General features: G+C 38.2%; 1 protein-coding gene across 1 annotated transcript; it reads left to right on the plus strand.

Annotated features, from left to right (window-relative positions):
- The first annotated feature begins 1,632 nt into the window (after nt 1-1,632).
- LOC117141450 (somatostatin receptor type 2) lies at nt 1,633-17,524 on the plus strand. Its single transcript, XM_033304903.1, has 4 exons — nt 1,633-2,159; nt 14,999-15,990; nt 16,054-16,101; nt 16,158-17,524. The coding sequence occupies exons 2-4, from the start codon at nt 15,097-15,099 to the stop codon at nt 16,665-16,667; spliced, it is 1,452 nt and encodes a 483-aa protein (XP_033160794.1). The 5' UTR covers nt 1,633-2,159; nt 14,999-15,096; the 3' UTR covers nt 16,668-17,524.
- Nucleotides 17,525-18,176: the final 652 nt, after the last annotated feature.

An 18,176-nucleotide genomic window follows, 5' to 3' on the forward strand; every position in this document is an offset into this window, starting at 1 on the left:
CATTTAAAGCGCTTTTCAGTGCCAACGGAAAAGGATTAAAGCAAACTGTCGGAAATTCAACCAGAAGGATTAAAAGTTTTGCTCAAAAGGCCAAACTAAAGTTAGACTCCGAAGAACGTCGACAGTTGCCATATTTTCTGTGTCACTCTCTTTGCGAATTTTCTTCTAGATATCCCCCATCTCTTACCATATGTTTGCCAGCTTTATTTTTTCACTTTCATCTAACCAAGTCGAACTTTTTACTAAACGAAAACACCAACTGGCTCCACATGGAAATTATTTTCGGCAAATTTCTTTCCCAGTTGGGTGCGAACAAAAACGGAAAATTTCATATTCTTCTAATGACCAACAGAGCAAGGGAGATAACACCGGGTTTGGGCCAGGTGAATAGTTTTCCAAGTGCACGGCAATTAGGTTTCGACGCCAGGAGCTTCTTAAGTTGGAGCTCTGAGACGGTGGCAGTGCTGAGATATGATTTATTTACCCAAAAAATTGAGGAGGAAACTAAAGATTGGTATCTGAAACGAAATAACTTTCCAAACTTAATTTAAATATCTGATAAATTTGCAAACTAACTTTGTAAACTTTGGAAAAAATATGTATAAATGATTTATATCGGGCTTGATGTTTGGTAACTAGGCAATAACATATTTTTAGTTTATTAAAAAATCACAATCTTGCTATATCCTATCCTAAGTAAATTGTAAGAGCATGCATTTCTTGTCCTCCTTCGCATGTCATTACGGATTTCAATTATTGCCAAACAACTATATACAAAATGCATGCAATTAAGGCTAGAATAATCAATCAGCAATCAAAGCCTTTCCGAATTCAAGCTAATACACGTACATTTGCAACTATAATTATAGCATTGACTGTCCCCATACCGACATAATTTTAAATGCAGTCCAATACCTGAACTACGAAACAATTGTGCCGAATATAATATGTTATGCAAACACATTTGTGTTATTGGAATTTGGTAAGAGCATAAATAAAATAATACGTATACGACAGGTAAGCCAACCCATAAACGATTTTAAACATTTTAATTATAAACAATTATTTGATCTGTTAAAATTAGGGTATAAGCTCGCTAGAATATATTAAATTTATAGTAATCCATGTAACATAATATAGATCCAAAATAAGTAGCATAACTAGGAATAATTTTACATTTATAACAGAATGATTCCAAAAGAAGATACAATTTTTTAAAACTTCTTGTTTTGAAATGAGATAAATAACACATGGAAGAAGTTCTGATTAAGCTATAGCGACTTACACCTCCCACTAGTATACGTTGGAAATCCTTGTTCTTATATCCTTCTAAATAATCCCAGGAGAATCAACAAGCTTCTGGCCCAAAATGGCAACAGAACTGCAAGCGCTAACATTCGACTGTTGTTGGCCAACGAAAGTGAGAGTTCGTATAAGAGAGAAAGTGTCGGCGGGAGAGTCTCCCCACCGCGTGCTCTCCCGACCAACTGTTAATTGAGGAAAATTGCAGCTGGGAAAACGGCAGCAGACCGCAACACGCATCAGGCATCAGGCCAATCGGGCGACGAACCTGAAAGCCGAGCACGGAGCGCAACTGTGTAACCGAGCGACTCTGCAGTCGGAAAACTCGCATCGGAAAATTCGCATCGGAAAACTCGCATGCACCACAACAAAATTCGCCGGCAAATGCGGCGCGCAGTATGCAAAACAATGCCGGAACGTGCAGTTCAGCTACTGTATCTGAATCTAAAATAATAATATAAAACCAAACGGCGAGCAAACCTAGGGTAAAGTAAACAAAAACTTCGCCAGCGCCAAAGACCGAATTCGATGATCGTGCGCGAAAAACTTGAACTAAATAGGGTGAGATTGGCGAAAAAGTTGGTCGGGTGATAGATAACCCCAGGGGCTTTTCCTGCTGCCTGCATCCAATCCAAATTAGCGGCCAAAACGCAAGGAAAATAAACAAATAATTTTACTACCAGCCGCCGTCGAATCACAAATAAATCCGACGTAGAGTGAAAAATAACATTAGCGTCGCAATCCGAGGAATTGCAGAAACGCTTGCCAAATATTTTGAAAACCCCGAAAAGTGCGTGGTGTGCCATTTTATCGGATTCGAAAGGATGAGTGGCTAGATGACACAATATATTCAAGTGGTAAGCAAAATGTGCCTAGAGGAACATCGAACGGGTTGCCTTGTGTGCACATCTAAAAAGTTTGGGTGCTATCTATATCCAATGTGATTAGAAATATACACCATATAGTAAATAAAAATAAGCTCTCAGAATTTAAAAATATAATCCTAATTCTAGTTTATGAACTTAAATAAATATAGATAAATATAAATATAGTTTAGTTTAAATTGTTTGTAATACTTTCGCTCTGTGCGTGGGTTTTCCATTTTCAACGTTCAAATGTTTGTGTGCGTTGAAATTTATCAGATAACTGAAATTTTGTGCGAATAGCAATTTGTATCTGTTGAATGTCTTGCGATGAGGAAAAGGGGTTGGACTTCCAACGAGCAGATGGGATGGGTTGAGGGCTGAGGAATAAGGAATCGGTTTGCCCGATGATGTGGAAACTGAGAAGGGCTGACCATCGGAGGCAGCCGCAGTAAACCAGAAAGGATTTTGGGGAAATGAAACAAAATTTGACAAATTAGGGAATGCTGCTGTGGAATGGTGGTAAATGTTATTCAGAGAAGTGCTATGCTGAGAATAAATGCAGAAATTGTTACGGAGACATGTTGATTAATTCGTTTTGTGAGATGTGCAGAATAAAAATGCCAATTTAAGAAAAAAATTACAAGGCCACAAGTTTCTTAATGTATATAGATTTAATTTAAGAAGCTTAAGCTATGGGATTAATTTTTCCTGCTTACATCTTAAAATGGCGCAGAAATTATTTGTTATTGGCTAAGTTGTAAAGTGGATTTAAATGTGAGTAATTCCCATTTTATTATGAGAAAGTTAACCAAGATGTTCAGAACCAAAGCTATGAGCTACTTGCAATTATTATAGAAGCCCTTTATGTTGTTCAGCTATGAAACTCAAGTTCCTTTAGCCTGTTCCCCCTTCACACCAGATAAACCGGCGGATGAGCTCATCCAGCTAAGTAAAGTCCACTAAAACCGAACACCTCCTCCCCCCAAGAGCAACTAAAGGGCAGTAGGAGGCGGAGATAGCCACCGCCACCCCATGACCATAAAGCCCAATCAAAAGGCCGTTGCACTCGCTGACTAACGGACTAGCTGAGTGAATGACGTGCCCTGGCCCAATCCTTCAGTCAATCGGTTTGATGGCCTGAGTCCGAATGTGGAGCAAGAAGCAGCACGGGAAGACAACGCAAACAGCGGGCGAAAGTGAAGGAGCAAGTCACGGAGGAGGAGCAAACGAAGCATTTCAGCAGCTGCTGCTGCGACTCCGCAACTCGGGGCGTGTAATTTGTCAGACAGATTTCTTTTAGCGCCAGGACACAACCCCTCCCATCCAATCCAATCCAATCCTTCCTGCACAACCACACTCAGCAATCGCCCACCCACCCACACAGCCAACCGAAAAAATACCGCCCACGTCATTGCAACAAAACTGCTTCCTTCCTGACTTTTGGCCATGCTCTTTGAAACTGAACTGGGCTTCCGACGAGGCTGGGATTGCTCTTACAAATCAGATATTCCCTTTAATTATATAATTTACAAATCTTTGTTCATGAGTAATGAAGCTTATACATTATATACATTAAATTGGTCTTGGTTTGATTTGGGGTATTCAATTTTGCATTTGATATTGTATGCGTTTTATTAGTTTAAAACTATAAATTTTATATTTTTAATCTGTTTTTTTTTTTTATAATTTTAAATCAACGATCTTAACAGAATGTACATTAAAAATTGTAGTCTTAAATTATTGGTTTGCACCATTGGTGACATATTTTTTTAATGTTTCAGATACGAAGTAGCATTTGGCAAAAATATGGTTAAGATAAGAAAAAATATATAAAACACCCCCCACTTTTATTAAAACCCATTGAATAAGTGAAAATGGGAACAGTCTGTGCAAAGGTATTGAAAAAAGAAGGGAAAGCAACGAGCCAGACATTGACATTTCAGTGCAAATGAAGTGATAAAACGTAAAGGCAAAGCGGCGTCAGCTCGAAAATTGCCAAAGTGGGTAGGGAATGGGGTAAAGGAAGTGTAGGGAAAAGTGTGGGAGAGAGAGACAGACTCAGTCGACGAGAAAGAGACGGACGACTGAGCTAGATAGAGAGGGCCTGGCAGACAAAGCGCGTCGAAAATGCGTCTAATTTGATGGAAGCGATGCATGCCTTAACCTTTCGTCGGCGTCAGGCAAACAGACAGCAGCAACAACGAACACAACGATGACAGGCACCAAATGATAGCATTTCCTCCCGACTCAAAGGATCCGACTTAGCCAAGAACAAGGACACGGGCAAGGGAAAGAGAAAGAGTAAGAGAAGGGGCCAGCCAACTGGGGAGAGGATGAGCACCGGATTCAAATGGCGGAACAAGTGCCAGAGATGCTGATGTGGCGCCTCCTCAGCTGCTGACAACAAATTGATGGCCAAGGATGCACAGATATTCCTCGGAAATTAGTCAACGTACAAGGGATTCCCACAAACTCCACTTAAAGGGGAAACCGTTCTGAAATATTAGACCGTTGTAGATATCCCAATCCTTTATGCTTTTCCAAAAGAAATTTCACTTTTCCTCTTTACTCAGAACGAAAAAAAATATCAAAAAAATCCCTCAAAAATATATATTTAAAAAAAATCTTTATTTTATCATAGCAAAAAAAATACAATTTTAAATACTTAAATATTTAAATTTAATCGTAAAAATGATTCAATATTGAGAAAAATATAATAATATATACACACCAAAGTATATATAACAGTATCGTATTTTATCGAAATTCCAGCCTGAAAAGTGCGTTAAACTTTCCATCACATTTTCAAATAATTAATTAAGTGGCACAAACCAGTGCTTCCGCTAGAATCAACCCCTGGGTTAAAGTTTTCTGCTGCTAATTAGAGAATTTCCAATAATTATGCATCATAATTGACCATTCAGTTTTCACTACTCATCACTTGCGGACGGATGGGACTTTCCAGCACCGTCAACTTTGAACTTTTTGTGCTGCATCAGACGACAGAAAACAAACAAAACTTTTGCAATTAATTACGGACAAGACCCCTAAACTAAGAAGGGGTTAGATCGGGCGACGGTGGGTTGCGTTCAACTTATCCCATAGAAAATACAAAAATTAAATAATAAAATGAACGTGATAAGAGGAGCTCTGTATTAGAGAGATCTGCTGCAATTAGTATTTTTTTTAGAACTAAAGGGGAAATGGAAATGCATTCAACGGGCCGTAAGGGACGGGCATCATATCATATTCAACTGTGATGACTCTCCCTTCCCGACTGCAATGGCCTACTAAAAGAGAATTAATGAGAATGGGCGCAGAGGGAGGGCGGCTCTATCCAAACATCCACATCATGATTGACGAGTTAATGTGGACTTAGTTAGGGTTCCATCTGGGCCAACTGATGGCAAAACTGTCAATTAATGCGAGCTAGCAGTGGCTGATGATGGGATGTACGAGTATAGGGATATGGCGGGGAATTGAGTCTGAACAGTTGGAAGCTTGGAAGAGTGATGCCAACTATTGTGCTGAGTTGGCGCCAGTTAAATTTTTACTCAATATATTCGAAATATAAAGGTCCGACCAGATAAATTCTAGATTCGAGGGTATAAAATGTACTTGAAACCTGAATTTCTATTTCCTGAAATTCTATAAAATAAGATCGTTCGAGAAATCTTGATTACTTTTAGTTTTTAAACCTATAATTAAAGGTTTAGAATATTAATAACGATATTATATTATCTTTTTACCAGTAGAAGAAATATATTATTTTTTATTTTAAAGGACATTTTTGTAAATTAAATATAATGCCATATAAGAAACCTGTAAATTTAAGGCGCTGCTAAAAGCAAATAATAAAAAACACGAATTCTTCGCCGTAGAGAAAAAATGAGAAAGTGAAGGAGTTTTGCATCAAAATGTTGGCACTTTGCGTCCATCAGCAACTTTCACCACAGGAATTTGCAGCACTTTTACCTTTCTCCTCCTGGCTATCGGAAAATGTGCTGCGCATGTGCAACGCAAGTCTGCGGAAAAGTAATAACAGCGGAAACTGCCCGTCTTCATTAAAGGTGCAACTTTTCAGGGCGCAATATTGCAAGCGTTTTCCCGACGAGCCCCCCCAAGTTTTGGCCGCGTCAAGAGTCAGACCATGATTAATGTTCAAATTAAACAAGGCCGCACTGACGTTAATGACGACAAAAGAGCAGCCACGATAACAATGCCACCAGCGGCAGGAAAACACAACTAAAACAAAAGTGTTAGTCACACCCGAAACAAAAACAACAATGCCGTTCGGTAGATAATGATGGCCAAGTTTATACAAAAATGATTAGTCTGGGGCTTACTCAATGTCGCAGCTGGGGCATAAAGTTATCAAACTGTGGGTCATATAACAATGTTGTTATAGGCGACTTGGTTATTAATGTAATGGGTAAAGGAATAAGGTGCAAAATGCATTGCACTCAGTTTTGCACACTCTTAATTCTTTCTTAATTCAAAATATGAACTAGCAAAAATAAATTAGTTTAATTCAAATGAAACTTCAAAACAAACTTTGCTTACTGCCCTTTTCACCGCCAAGTCACCAAATCAATCAATGTCCTGTTAACCCCTGAATTAGACAAAATAATGGGACCGACAGCAAATTTGTTGGAGTTTTCACTTCATTTGTGAAATCATTTTACATGAGAGTCAGCAGCGATTTCGTTACGCATCCGATTCGATTTCGCAATTCAATTAGCGGCCCTAATGGCAATGACGAAATGAATGATTGCCCAATTGACACCAGCCAGCAGTCAGTCCATCCCACCTGCCGACCCCAATCAATATCTGGCCTTATTGATTGGATTTCCACCCAAAGCCGATGATATGATAGAAAATTCAATGACGTCGATGCTAGCATAATCGGGAATATAATTAATAAAGAGCATGATTTAGTGTTAATTGGGAAGTGGACGCAGTGGGCCAGATATAGAAAATGTACACACTATCGGAGGACTTCTCTAGGTCACATAATTCCACTCCCCGCGCCAAAGCAAAATGGTTATAAAGCAATCAATTGAAATTGGCAAAAGTTCATCATTTTTATTATTTTCATGGCTTCTGGTTAATTGAACTCATAAAATTGAGAATCAACAACAGAAACGGCAATTCGCTTGGCCGTGGCTACGAAAAAAGAGCATTGCAAACACTTCAACGAGCAAAAGGCCAGAAGACTTTGAACAAAACGGCCGAAAAGGAAAGACGGCAGCAAAAATAACAAGAAAATCAGCCAGAACCAGACACACGAAAATGCAGAACTGGCAACTTTTGTAAACAAAATGAAAAACGTGAAGAGCTCTGAAGGCGAAGGAAATTTGTTAAAGCGATTCTAAAATTGTGCTTTAAATTTATTCAGTCAATTCATTTTTAAGTAGAACATTAAATTCTATCACAACTCGTAGAATATTGTAACTTATAAATTTACACAGATTTTAGTTTGAGGTTTTTCCTAAAATGGAATAAATACAAGGGTTTATTAACCCAAGTTCATATAAAATGTTGACGCCAGAATGCCTGAGTAGCTGGAAAAACAAAAACAATTAGAACTCGAATAAACAGTAAAGAAAACTACAATTAATTGGCTATTCAAGTTGCTAATTGCACATCGAATAGAGCCGCTGGAATCTCTAACAACACGTTTGGGTCAATTGGCCATTTTGCCCCTTTGCAATTTGCTCGATTTGTTTTCCTTTTCAAAACAGATTTCTCCATTTTCTCCGATTTCTTTCCGACGATTTATTTATTTATTTTTATCGTTGGTCAGCGAGTTGGCGGCAATCAACACGTCGGGCACATCAAAAGTGCCAAGTGCCTGGAGAAATCCCTTCGAGTCCCTGGGAAATCGCCCCATACCCATTTGATATTATTTACCTAGGTAATGGCATTTGCTGATGATGACATTGCTGTTTGTATGATTAAATGAACGAAGAACTTCGATTGAAGTCAAAGGTCGCCATCGAGTGCAAAGCAAATAGCCCAGAAAGAGAGTCAGGAATATTCAATTGAAGGGCTAACAGGGCGTATGAATGATGTTGGTTGATTGGGTTAGATAGCGGTGGAAAAACGCATCATTAAAAGGCTAACACTCTCATGGTGAAAATCAAAGAAAATTTAAAGAAAGTTCCTAATTTCTTATACTTAATTGAAATCATTTTTTTTTTTAATGAAAGTTGGCTTAAAGTCATTTTTATACATTTTCGCAATATTTTATTTTCTTAGGTATATCATTTTTCTAAACATACCATGAACATATTTTAGCCATCTACCACAATGCCATGGCTACAAGCCACGAAAAGGCGTTTATATTTTACACTAAATAATGCCCATTAAGGCCCGCGGCATAGGATTTTCGATTGCTGCCCAATTAGTGAAAACCTGCATGTCTGGTTGCATTGCATGGATTCGATAGCTCACAACATATGCAACATAGTCCGAATAGTCACCCAAACAGCCCCCTAAATACAGCTCAATTATTGTCGAAGGTCTCTTCAAAATTATGTTAAATTTGCAAACGCGGAACTATCGATGCATCCCCATGCGAACACATTGGTAATGCGCCGACGAACAATAAACACATCGAATCATTGAGGGGGTTACCATATTTTGGTGCTAATTTATGCAAATTGCTGAGTATGTGTTGGGAGGAACTCGGCACAAATTGCACATAGGGTGTTAGGCGCTCTAAGCCATTCAATGAGGTCTGAACATTAACCAAATTGTTTGCCGGGTCTGCGGCAAATTGGATTACCGAAAGGATTACCATCGGAGCTAGCAAACCCCATATTTGATAAACCGATTTTCGCTCAAATTGTCCTTTCTTATGCGATTTACCACGTGGCCCAAATTCGAGGCAATTTAGACGACTTAAGACTAAACCTCTTACCGAAAGAGTGTCCATGGAAATGAAAAGGGAAGCGAAACGAATTAATTTTTTTTACAATTTGTCTAAGAAGCTTAAGGGCAATGTGTGATGCTCATCCTGCAGCTAGAGGAAATTAAATTTGTACTTTAAAAACTGGCAATAGTAAGAAATTGTAAATAACATCTTTCGAAGTGTAGATTTACGATTTCTTTTTATTGGAAAAAGATTTAAATTTTGCGCCTAATATTTAGAAGTTGCTTTGGCACACTGTCTTGTTACACTTCGTCACTACGTGGACTAACTCCCACATTGAAATGATACTATTATTTCCCGAATAGATATGCAGTAATCTCAGATTAATTCTATTGGCAAGTCCTAAAGTTGTTAACAAATGGCGTGTAATCCCGCAAATATTTTCTAAACATGTCAGCGGACTTTTAAAGTCCACACCCCATCTCCTTTTCAGCCACTCCCATATCCAGTGACAAATCAGTAAAAACATTTAGCGTGCAATTGACAAACATTTTTCAAAGCTCCATTGAATCGAATGAAAAAATTGCGCTGAAAAGTTCGAAACGAAAAAAGTAGAACCGTGGCTGTGGCAAAACAATGAAAAGAGCCACGTGGAATGAGAAACAGAATGGAAAAGCGCTGGTAGATTTCAGTTTTTGGCAAGCCGCCTGCAGTTGAGGCCATAAAAACCAAAGGCAGCAGGGGCGGCAGAAGCAGCATAAAACAACAACTGGGAGCCACATCAAAGGGATCGCAAACTAGAAGGGTATACCACCTGACTTTTCCCCCATGCACAGGTGCAAATATGTGTACTAAAGGCCAAACAGTGTTGCCTTTCATCCTCCGTGCCTGACAAATGAAGGGAATAGCAAATAGAGTGTCCTGGAGGGCCGTGCTAGCCATAAATATAAAGAAACCCAATGGAGCATCCCAAAGGATAGCCAGACCGTGAGGCTGGGTGCCATTATTTCCCTAAATGGGTTTACAATAGACACCCAGCATAATTGAGTCAGGCCAACGTGTGAGCAAAATTCCACCGCATTCAGGTGGTTTTTACTCCGGATCCTAAATGTTACTGCACTCGAAGGACAACTAACCGCAAAAGGATAAACTCTAGAGCGAGAGAGACTTTTCAGTTTAGTTTAACTTTAACAACACTAAAATATTTGTATTATTGCCACAAATGAATAATTTTATATGGAAGCAACACTGAAGCTTAGTTAAAATTGATGAGTTATCTTTAGCAAATTCCGGTGTTTGTTTTAATTAAAAATTTTATAACAAATATTGGGATCAGGACAAGTGTGCAAAAATACACACACAGCTTTGCTGGTTTCAAAAATGTAACAAAGGGTGATTATCCCGCATTTTGTTTTGTTTTCTAGTGGGTGCTGCTACTCAAACCAAAACCAACAGGTACAACAAAAAGGAAAAGCTTCAAACACAAAAGCCCATGGGATTATAATTGCACTAGTCGTTGTTGTTGTTGTCGTCGGTTTCCGGGGGCTGTTTGTTGTTGCTTTCAGTTTCGTGTTTGTTATGCAACACTTGTTTCAGTGTGTTTTTCATCGGGCCCAAAGGTCAGCTGAGTGGCAACCTGTGGCCAAAAAGCCAAAAATGTGTCCCAAAGATTAAGTGCGCCGCCACCGAAATCCGAGTTAAAGTGTAAGTGAGCTGGGTGGACTTTAGTGGCTGCTGAGGTGAGTGAGTTTTGTTTATGTTGCACTTTATGCTCATTGCTGCCTCCATAAACAAAGGCACCCATCCAAAGCAAAGCGAAGCCATTGCCTAGCCAGGACCAATCCGAAAACAAGGACCTCTGCCCACCCCAAGTGCACTTGACACATGGCAGTGCCAAGTGTAGATGTGTGGGTGAGCCTTTCAGGCTGCGAGTATGTTTGGTTTGTGCTGTGTACACATGCAAATTTGCTAGTCATATTTGCATACATACACATGCAGGCCTGAGCGCGTACACTAAGCAAAAAATATAAGGAAAGCAGATCAAAGAAAATATGGTGCGCTTTGTTGAATTAGTACTACTTAAAAGTGACTAATAAGTTCAAGAATGTTTATTATATATATTATTGTGAATTTTTCTTGAACCAAATTTATTTCGCATAAAAAAAAATGGTTTTTGGAAGTTTAAGCATTCCCAACGCATTGCTCATACGCCCCGTTAACTTAGCTTTAATTTTATCAAACGTAGATTTTCGGCACTATTCTTTTTTAAGCATTAAGTTTTGCTTTTGGTTTGATACCTATAAGCCTCAATTTAAAAGTTTAATCAGTCTCACCAAAGACACTGGAATAAGTGTCTAGTATTCTAGTGTCTTTGGTCTTAACGCATTGCTCATACGCCCCGTAAGCTGCGCTGTAATTTTCCAAAGTAGACTTTCGGCAAATATATTTTTTAAGCATTGAGTATTGATTTTATTTTCTTCAGTGCAAACATGTGTTTTGACCTAGCTTGTATGTATGTTGTACTTGGTGTTTATCCCAAAAATTATGCTCTTCGCATGCCTCTCGGTCATCCTTTTTCCTGCCTCCCCCCTGTCATATCCCCCTCTCACTTTGCCATGCCGCCGCCCATGAATTACTTGGTTTGTGTTTGTTGGTGCTGCTTGAACCCAAGTGAGCGGCTAAACATTTGGCAAGCTGTTGGCTGCCATGCGAGTCCTTCTTCCTGGCGTATCCTTTACCGCTTGCCTCGTTGCCATATATATTGTGCCAGGCCTTGTTTGGTCTGCTCTGTGGCAACATAATCCAAACATATGAACACCCGCCACACATACCAATTCTCAGCGGCTGCGGCTTCTGTAAACTTTTGATAAAGTTTTAATTAATTAAGAGCACTTTGCAAGGCAAACGGCTCTGTTTCTGTGAATTTGGGAAAGCGCTGAGTATTTTGTGTCCCATTTAAAGACCAATAATTGGAAAACGTTGTAGTTGCAAAATAGTTGTAAATTTTCTTACAGTTTTGCAGATTATAAAATAATTTGTAACATGCTGAAACTTTGACAATCTTTCTAAAGACAAAAGGAAATAACGTTTATTATCTATTTAAGATCTCAAAAGATTTGAAAATCTACGCAGATTTTCGACAACGAAATTTGTCACATTCAATTTTTATGAACGCTGAACTTTCGACACATCAAACTTTAAATTGACCGCCTGGTTTGCAAATAAGCTCTCTAAGCTGAAATTTCTGATTTTTATAACCTGTTGTTACATCCTCAAGGGTCTCAACGAATAGCTGTGAAGGAAGTGCATTTGAGACCCTGTCTTGAGGGTACCATAAAATGCTTAAATTTTTAATAAATGCCGCAGCGCACATAGGACACAAGCAAGAGCTCACACTCAAAGTGCCAGGGATGCAGAGAAATGGGGAAGTGAGGGAAAGCAGACAAATGTGGTCAAGGGACCGATGAGCAGATGATGGCTTCGTCACCTTTCTTTGGGTGTCCTACACCCGCAAGCTTATAAGAGACCTCAGCATTAAGCTACTTTCTACACTATAAAAATGAAGTGAAAGTTAAAGCAAATAAAATGGAGCATGAAATGTTAAACTCGAAAGAATATCATAAGTTATCAAAGTCTTATTTATAAATCAAACGCAAAATGAAAATTTTTAATTTTCAAGTTTATCAATGCCAATTTAGTGCACTTATGAACAAAAGACTTTAAAACTTATATGTTTCTGAAAAGTACTTTTAAAGAAATGTAAATGAAAAATTATTGAAGTACACCGCATAATTTTTCCCCACATCACCTCTATTTGGACTGACACTCTTCTAAGCTTATAGGACAAAAGAAAGTCAGCAGCTTTTCTTGAAAATTCCCTCAGCTGCCTGCCGGCGGCTGTCATCAAGTGAATTGCAGGCACACAATTGCAGCGCATGTGGCTGTGGCTGCCCCACTTGCCCCTTCTGGGGGCACTTGCAACCCAGGCAATCTTGCGATTTGCGCCTCCCCATTGCGGTTTACCGATAACAGTTGCACTTACACCGACAATAAAAAGCAGACGGCAGCCAACAGCACAAATAAATGTCGAACAACAATTTAGAAGTCAACGATGATGATGGCGTCGCTTCGGGGTTGTCGGGGAATTTGCACCTGTCGTTCGGTTGGGATTTAATTCCGTGAACAAACAAACAAGGGCAGGTGACACTGAAAACAATTTGTAGTTCCAGGAAAACCGACTATTAAATATTAAAGGTATGCTATGCTAGAAACTTATAAAATAACAAATTAATTATTTGTATATTTTCAATTAATATTGAAGATAGCTAAAACCTTTTAATTTCCATTTTTAGTTCTGGTTGGTTACGTAAATTTCCTTCAATTATAACTTTAATTGTCTGCATTATTAAAATCCTTCCCACCTGAACTTCACAGCATTCAACCATTTATGTTTAATTAACCATTATTTCTTTTATGATTTGTGAAGCGCAGATATTCTTGAAAATTATGGGTGACTGATAACAGTTGGGAGAACCAATACCTTTGAGCAATTAATTAAAATTATGTTATATTTATTAATGATTAAAAAAAAAATGCCATTAATTTTTCATAGCACATAAAATTGGCAATTTAATGAAAATTAAGTTAAATAAATTTAATTACCAAAAACAAGTTGATTTTATTTGAGGTTAATTAAAGTTCACATAAATAAATATGCAATATACCCTCCATAAATTTTCAATTATAATACATGCAATTAGTTATATTAAGTTTACAATGTTAGTTGCACAACGTGTCATGTACTTCATAAATAAATATTTCCAAATTTGACGTTTCATTGCCCACAATAAATGGAACTTATACATTTCACCCTGGGATTAGTTTTCAAAGTTATGTCAGCTTTGCAGAAGCCAAATTTTGATTTATAGCTTTGAAATAAACTGACTTATACGCACAGCGATTTTAATTTGGCCTAACAAATTCGAGGACATTCTGGTGAAAGTTAATTTAAGCAATAATCCCCACATGTGTTTTGGCTCAGTCAACAATATTTGATGTGCATGGCATTCACAAACAAATCGGCTTAAATCTCTATCTCCTAATACATACATAACCATGGGGATCCGTATAGCTGGAGTTTTCCGACTTCCGAGAAGGCAAATATTTTCACCTGATATTTGCATAAATGCCGCCCAGATTTTCCTTACGCCTAATTTATTTACAGAAAGTGTCGTGTTATTGTTGTTGTTAAAAATTTGTTGTTTCTTGTTTGTTGGACGTGTCAAGCTGTGAGCAATTTAATTTAAATATAAATGTTAATTTCCTTCGCCTTACAAACCAAATTTGTGGTAACTCACTTTTTAAAAGCCGAATGAGTTGGAGCTTACAGGTCAAAAGCAGGAAACAGACTATTTATTTCATACGTCGTATTTTTAAAGGTTTGTTTTTCTACAAGTTGTTCACGAAAGTTTTCAATTTTCAAGGGGATATCTCAGAAAGTCAGTAAAAGTTGTAGCAAAGTTGCAAAAGAATCTGTATGTGAAGCGGCATTGCGATTTAGGTACTTTCGATTCAAAGATGTTAAGACAGAAAATAAAATTAACTGCCACTTAAAAGAAAATTGATAATTTATATAAAAAAAATACACCATTGACCATATCAATGAGCTGCAATCTAAATATATTTAATAATATAGCAAGTTGACATTGCTGAATTGCAATTTAATACTTGGCATTAATTTTTACAGGATATTAGAAACGTGCGTTGGAAAAAACATAATTGACTAGATTGTAGACCACATTTTTTAAATAGCGAAAAATAATTCAATTAGTAACGAATCCAAGTTTGGCCAGCAAATACCGCCAGTTTCAATTTTACCATATAAAATATTAAAGCAAGGGGCAAACAACTATGTCTGAAAATATTTTACGGAATAACAAAATGTATTTTGCAGGACCGCCAAAATGCAAGACCATAACGAGAGGGAAGCAACAAAGCGGAAAACCTATTTAAAATAATTAAATTTGAACTGGGCAGCGCTTAGGTGGAAATATGTTTACGTGGCTGATGATGGACGTCCTCCAGTTTGTGAAAGGGGACATGACAGCCGATTCAGAGGCAAATACCACTAATTGGTATAATACGAACGAGAGCTTATATAGCACGGAACTGAACCATAGATGGATTAGTGGTAGTTCCACAATTCAGCCAGAGGAGTCCCTTTATGGCACCGATTTGCCCACCTATCAACATTGCATAGCCACGCGGAATTCCTTTGCTGACTTGTTCACTGTGGTGCTCTACGGATTTGTGTGCATTATCGGATTATTTGGCAACACACTGGTGATCTACGTGGTGCTGCGCTTTTCCAAAATGCAAACGGTCACGAATATATATATCCTGAATCTGGCGGTGGCAGACGAGTGCTTCCTGATTGGAATACCCTTTCTGCTGTACACGATGCGAATTTGCAGCTGGCGTTTCGGGGAGTTCATGTGCAAAGCCTACATGGTGAGCACATCCATCACCTCCTTCACCTCGTCAATTTTCCTGCTCATCATGTCCGCGGATCGGTATATAGCGGTGTGCCACCCGATTTCCTCGCCCCGATATCGAACTCTTCATATAGCAAAAGTGGTCTCAGCAATTGCCTGGTCAACTTCAGCGGTGCTCATGCTGCCCGTGATCCTTTATGCCAGCACTGTGGAGCAGGAGGACGGCATCAATTACTCCTGCAACATAATGTGGCCAGATGCGTACAAGAAGCACTCGGGCACCACCTTCATACTGTACACATTTTTCCTAGGATTCGCCACACCGCTGTGCTTTATCCTGAGTTTCTACTACTTGGTTATAAGGAAACTGCGATCGGTGGGTCCCAAACCAGGAACCAAGTCCAAGGAGAAGAGGCGGGCTCACAGGAAGGTCACGCGACTGGTTCTGACGGTAATAATGGCGAAATAATCACTGAATTCCTTTGTACATTCCCACCTTCTTTTCAATCCGCAGGTGATAAGTGTTTACATTCTATGTTGGCTTCCTCACTGGATTTCTCAGGTAATTCATTATAAAGTACTTTCGATTTCTTACTTACGCTCCACTGGATCTCCAAGGTGGCCCTGATTCACTCGAATCCCGCGCAGAGGGACCTCTCCCGACTGGAAATACTCATCTTCCTGCTTCTGGGGGCACTGGTTTACTCGAATTCGGCGGTGAATCCCATACTTTATGCCTTTCTGAGTGAGAACTTCCGGAAGAGCTTCTTCAAGGCCTTCACCTGTATGAATAAGCAGGATATCAACGCTCAACTCCAGCTGGAGCCCAGTGTTTTCACCAAACAGGGCAGTAAAAAGAGGGGTGGCTCCAAGCGCCTGTTGACCAGCCATCCGCAGACTCCTCCGCTGCTGCCACTGAATGCGGGTAACAACAATTCATCGACCACCACATCCTCGACCACGACAGCGGAAAAAACCGGAACCACGGGGACACAGAAATCATGCAATTCCAATGGCAAAGTGACAGCTCCGCCGGAGAATTTGATTATATGTTTGAGCGAGCAGCAGGAGGCATTTTGCACCACCGCGAGAAGAGGATCGGGTGCAGTGCAGCAGACAGATTTGTAACCCAGTTTAAGTAGGAATTTCCTTTAAACAAACCAATATTATAGTATGCATTTAAATGATTTTTTAATCCTTTCTTATCCAAACAAATGAAGAACTTAAGACTAAGCAGTATTAATATGTGTCTACGTAATAAAAACCGAGATCAGAATTAGAATTCAACCAAGATTTGAAAACAAGTCTGTACAACCGCACATCGATATATTAGCAATATATTTAACAGGAGGGGGCTCAAATGGATTACATTTTCATATTGAAATCGTTTTTTTTTGCAAAGCATACATTAACATGCCTTGACAGCTAATAACATAATAATAATTAATATTAACTGTACAACCCAATATTTAAATAAATATTTTACTGCCAATATACCCTCTTAAATAAAATGTACGTAAGTCCCCATCCTCTTACTAAGTAAATAAAGATAAATAATAATATCGGAATCTTAAGATCCAATCTTCTTTTTAAAATAAAATGTTTGCTTCTCGTAGATTAATTAACCAATTACGTAACTACGCTGGTTTATGCAATTAAAATCGCAAAAGACGGATTTGTATAAAATAAGCAGCTTAGCCAGAGGTAAGTCAACCAGCCAAGATGCTCGTAAAATGTGAAATGTGAAATTTCTGCGAGGAAAGATGCAGGATGCATCCAGTTGGTTCAGAGCCACCATTAAAGTCCGCGGATGTGGGAGGCTGAGACTTAATTGAAAATGTAGTAAGTTAAGATACAGACAATTCTAAATTATTATTCAAGATTTTAATTGTAAATATATGAGAATCTTTTCAAAAAAAAAAAGGATTATAAAAACAAAAACTGATGAAATCTGTTTGTTTGACAAACAGTATCTCATGGAATAAGCTGAAAATCTCTATCTCTAGTATTTAAGTATTTTTAAATATTTAAATAATATAGCTATGGTAAATGTGCTTAAAAATTAGTCAATAAAGCAATGTTTGTATAAAAAATGTGTATGTGTATTGTAATGCCTTGGGATTACAGTTTAATGGAATAACTGAGTATGATAACTGAATAAAATGATACAAATTTTCTAAAATGTTGGTAGTGCCCCTTTTCACAGAAAACGTGTAGGAGGTCCAAAGTTAAGAAAGTTCGAAAACTTGTAAAAAATCGTTAACCAGATAGTAAGATATCTTTGTCAAGACAATGCTTATATGCCTTTTAGTTTTCAACAAATTTGCTGGCTTGTGGTTGGAAATATAAATAATATAATAAAATGGAAAAAATCTAAAATATGTTTTAAAGTGTAGACGGTACGTGATTTTATAGATTCTCTAGAATGCTCCATCTAATCTTTTTAGCTTTCATAGTACAAAACACAGAACAGCATTTCTACGGACAGTTGAACTCGGCTAGTGATCCTGTGAGAGACTACCTAAACATTATTTAGTAGAAAATATCTTCTTAATTTTTACATTAATTAAGCTAGCTTATTTAAAAGATGTCTTGTTCTTGCTTACAAATTTTTCTTGAAATCATTCAGAGAGGATA

The sequence above is a fragment of the Drosophila mauritiana genome, chromosome 3L, assembly GCF_004382145.1.
Source record: "Drosophila mauritiana strain mau12 chromosome 3L, ASM438214v1, whole genome shotgun sequence".
Classification (NCBI taxonomy): Eukaryota; Metazoa; Arthropoda; class Insecta; order Diptera; family Drosophilidae; genus Drosophila; species Drosophila mauritiana.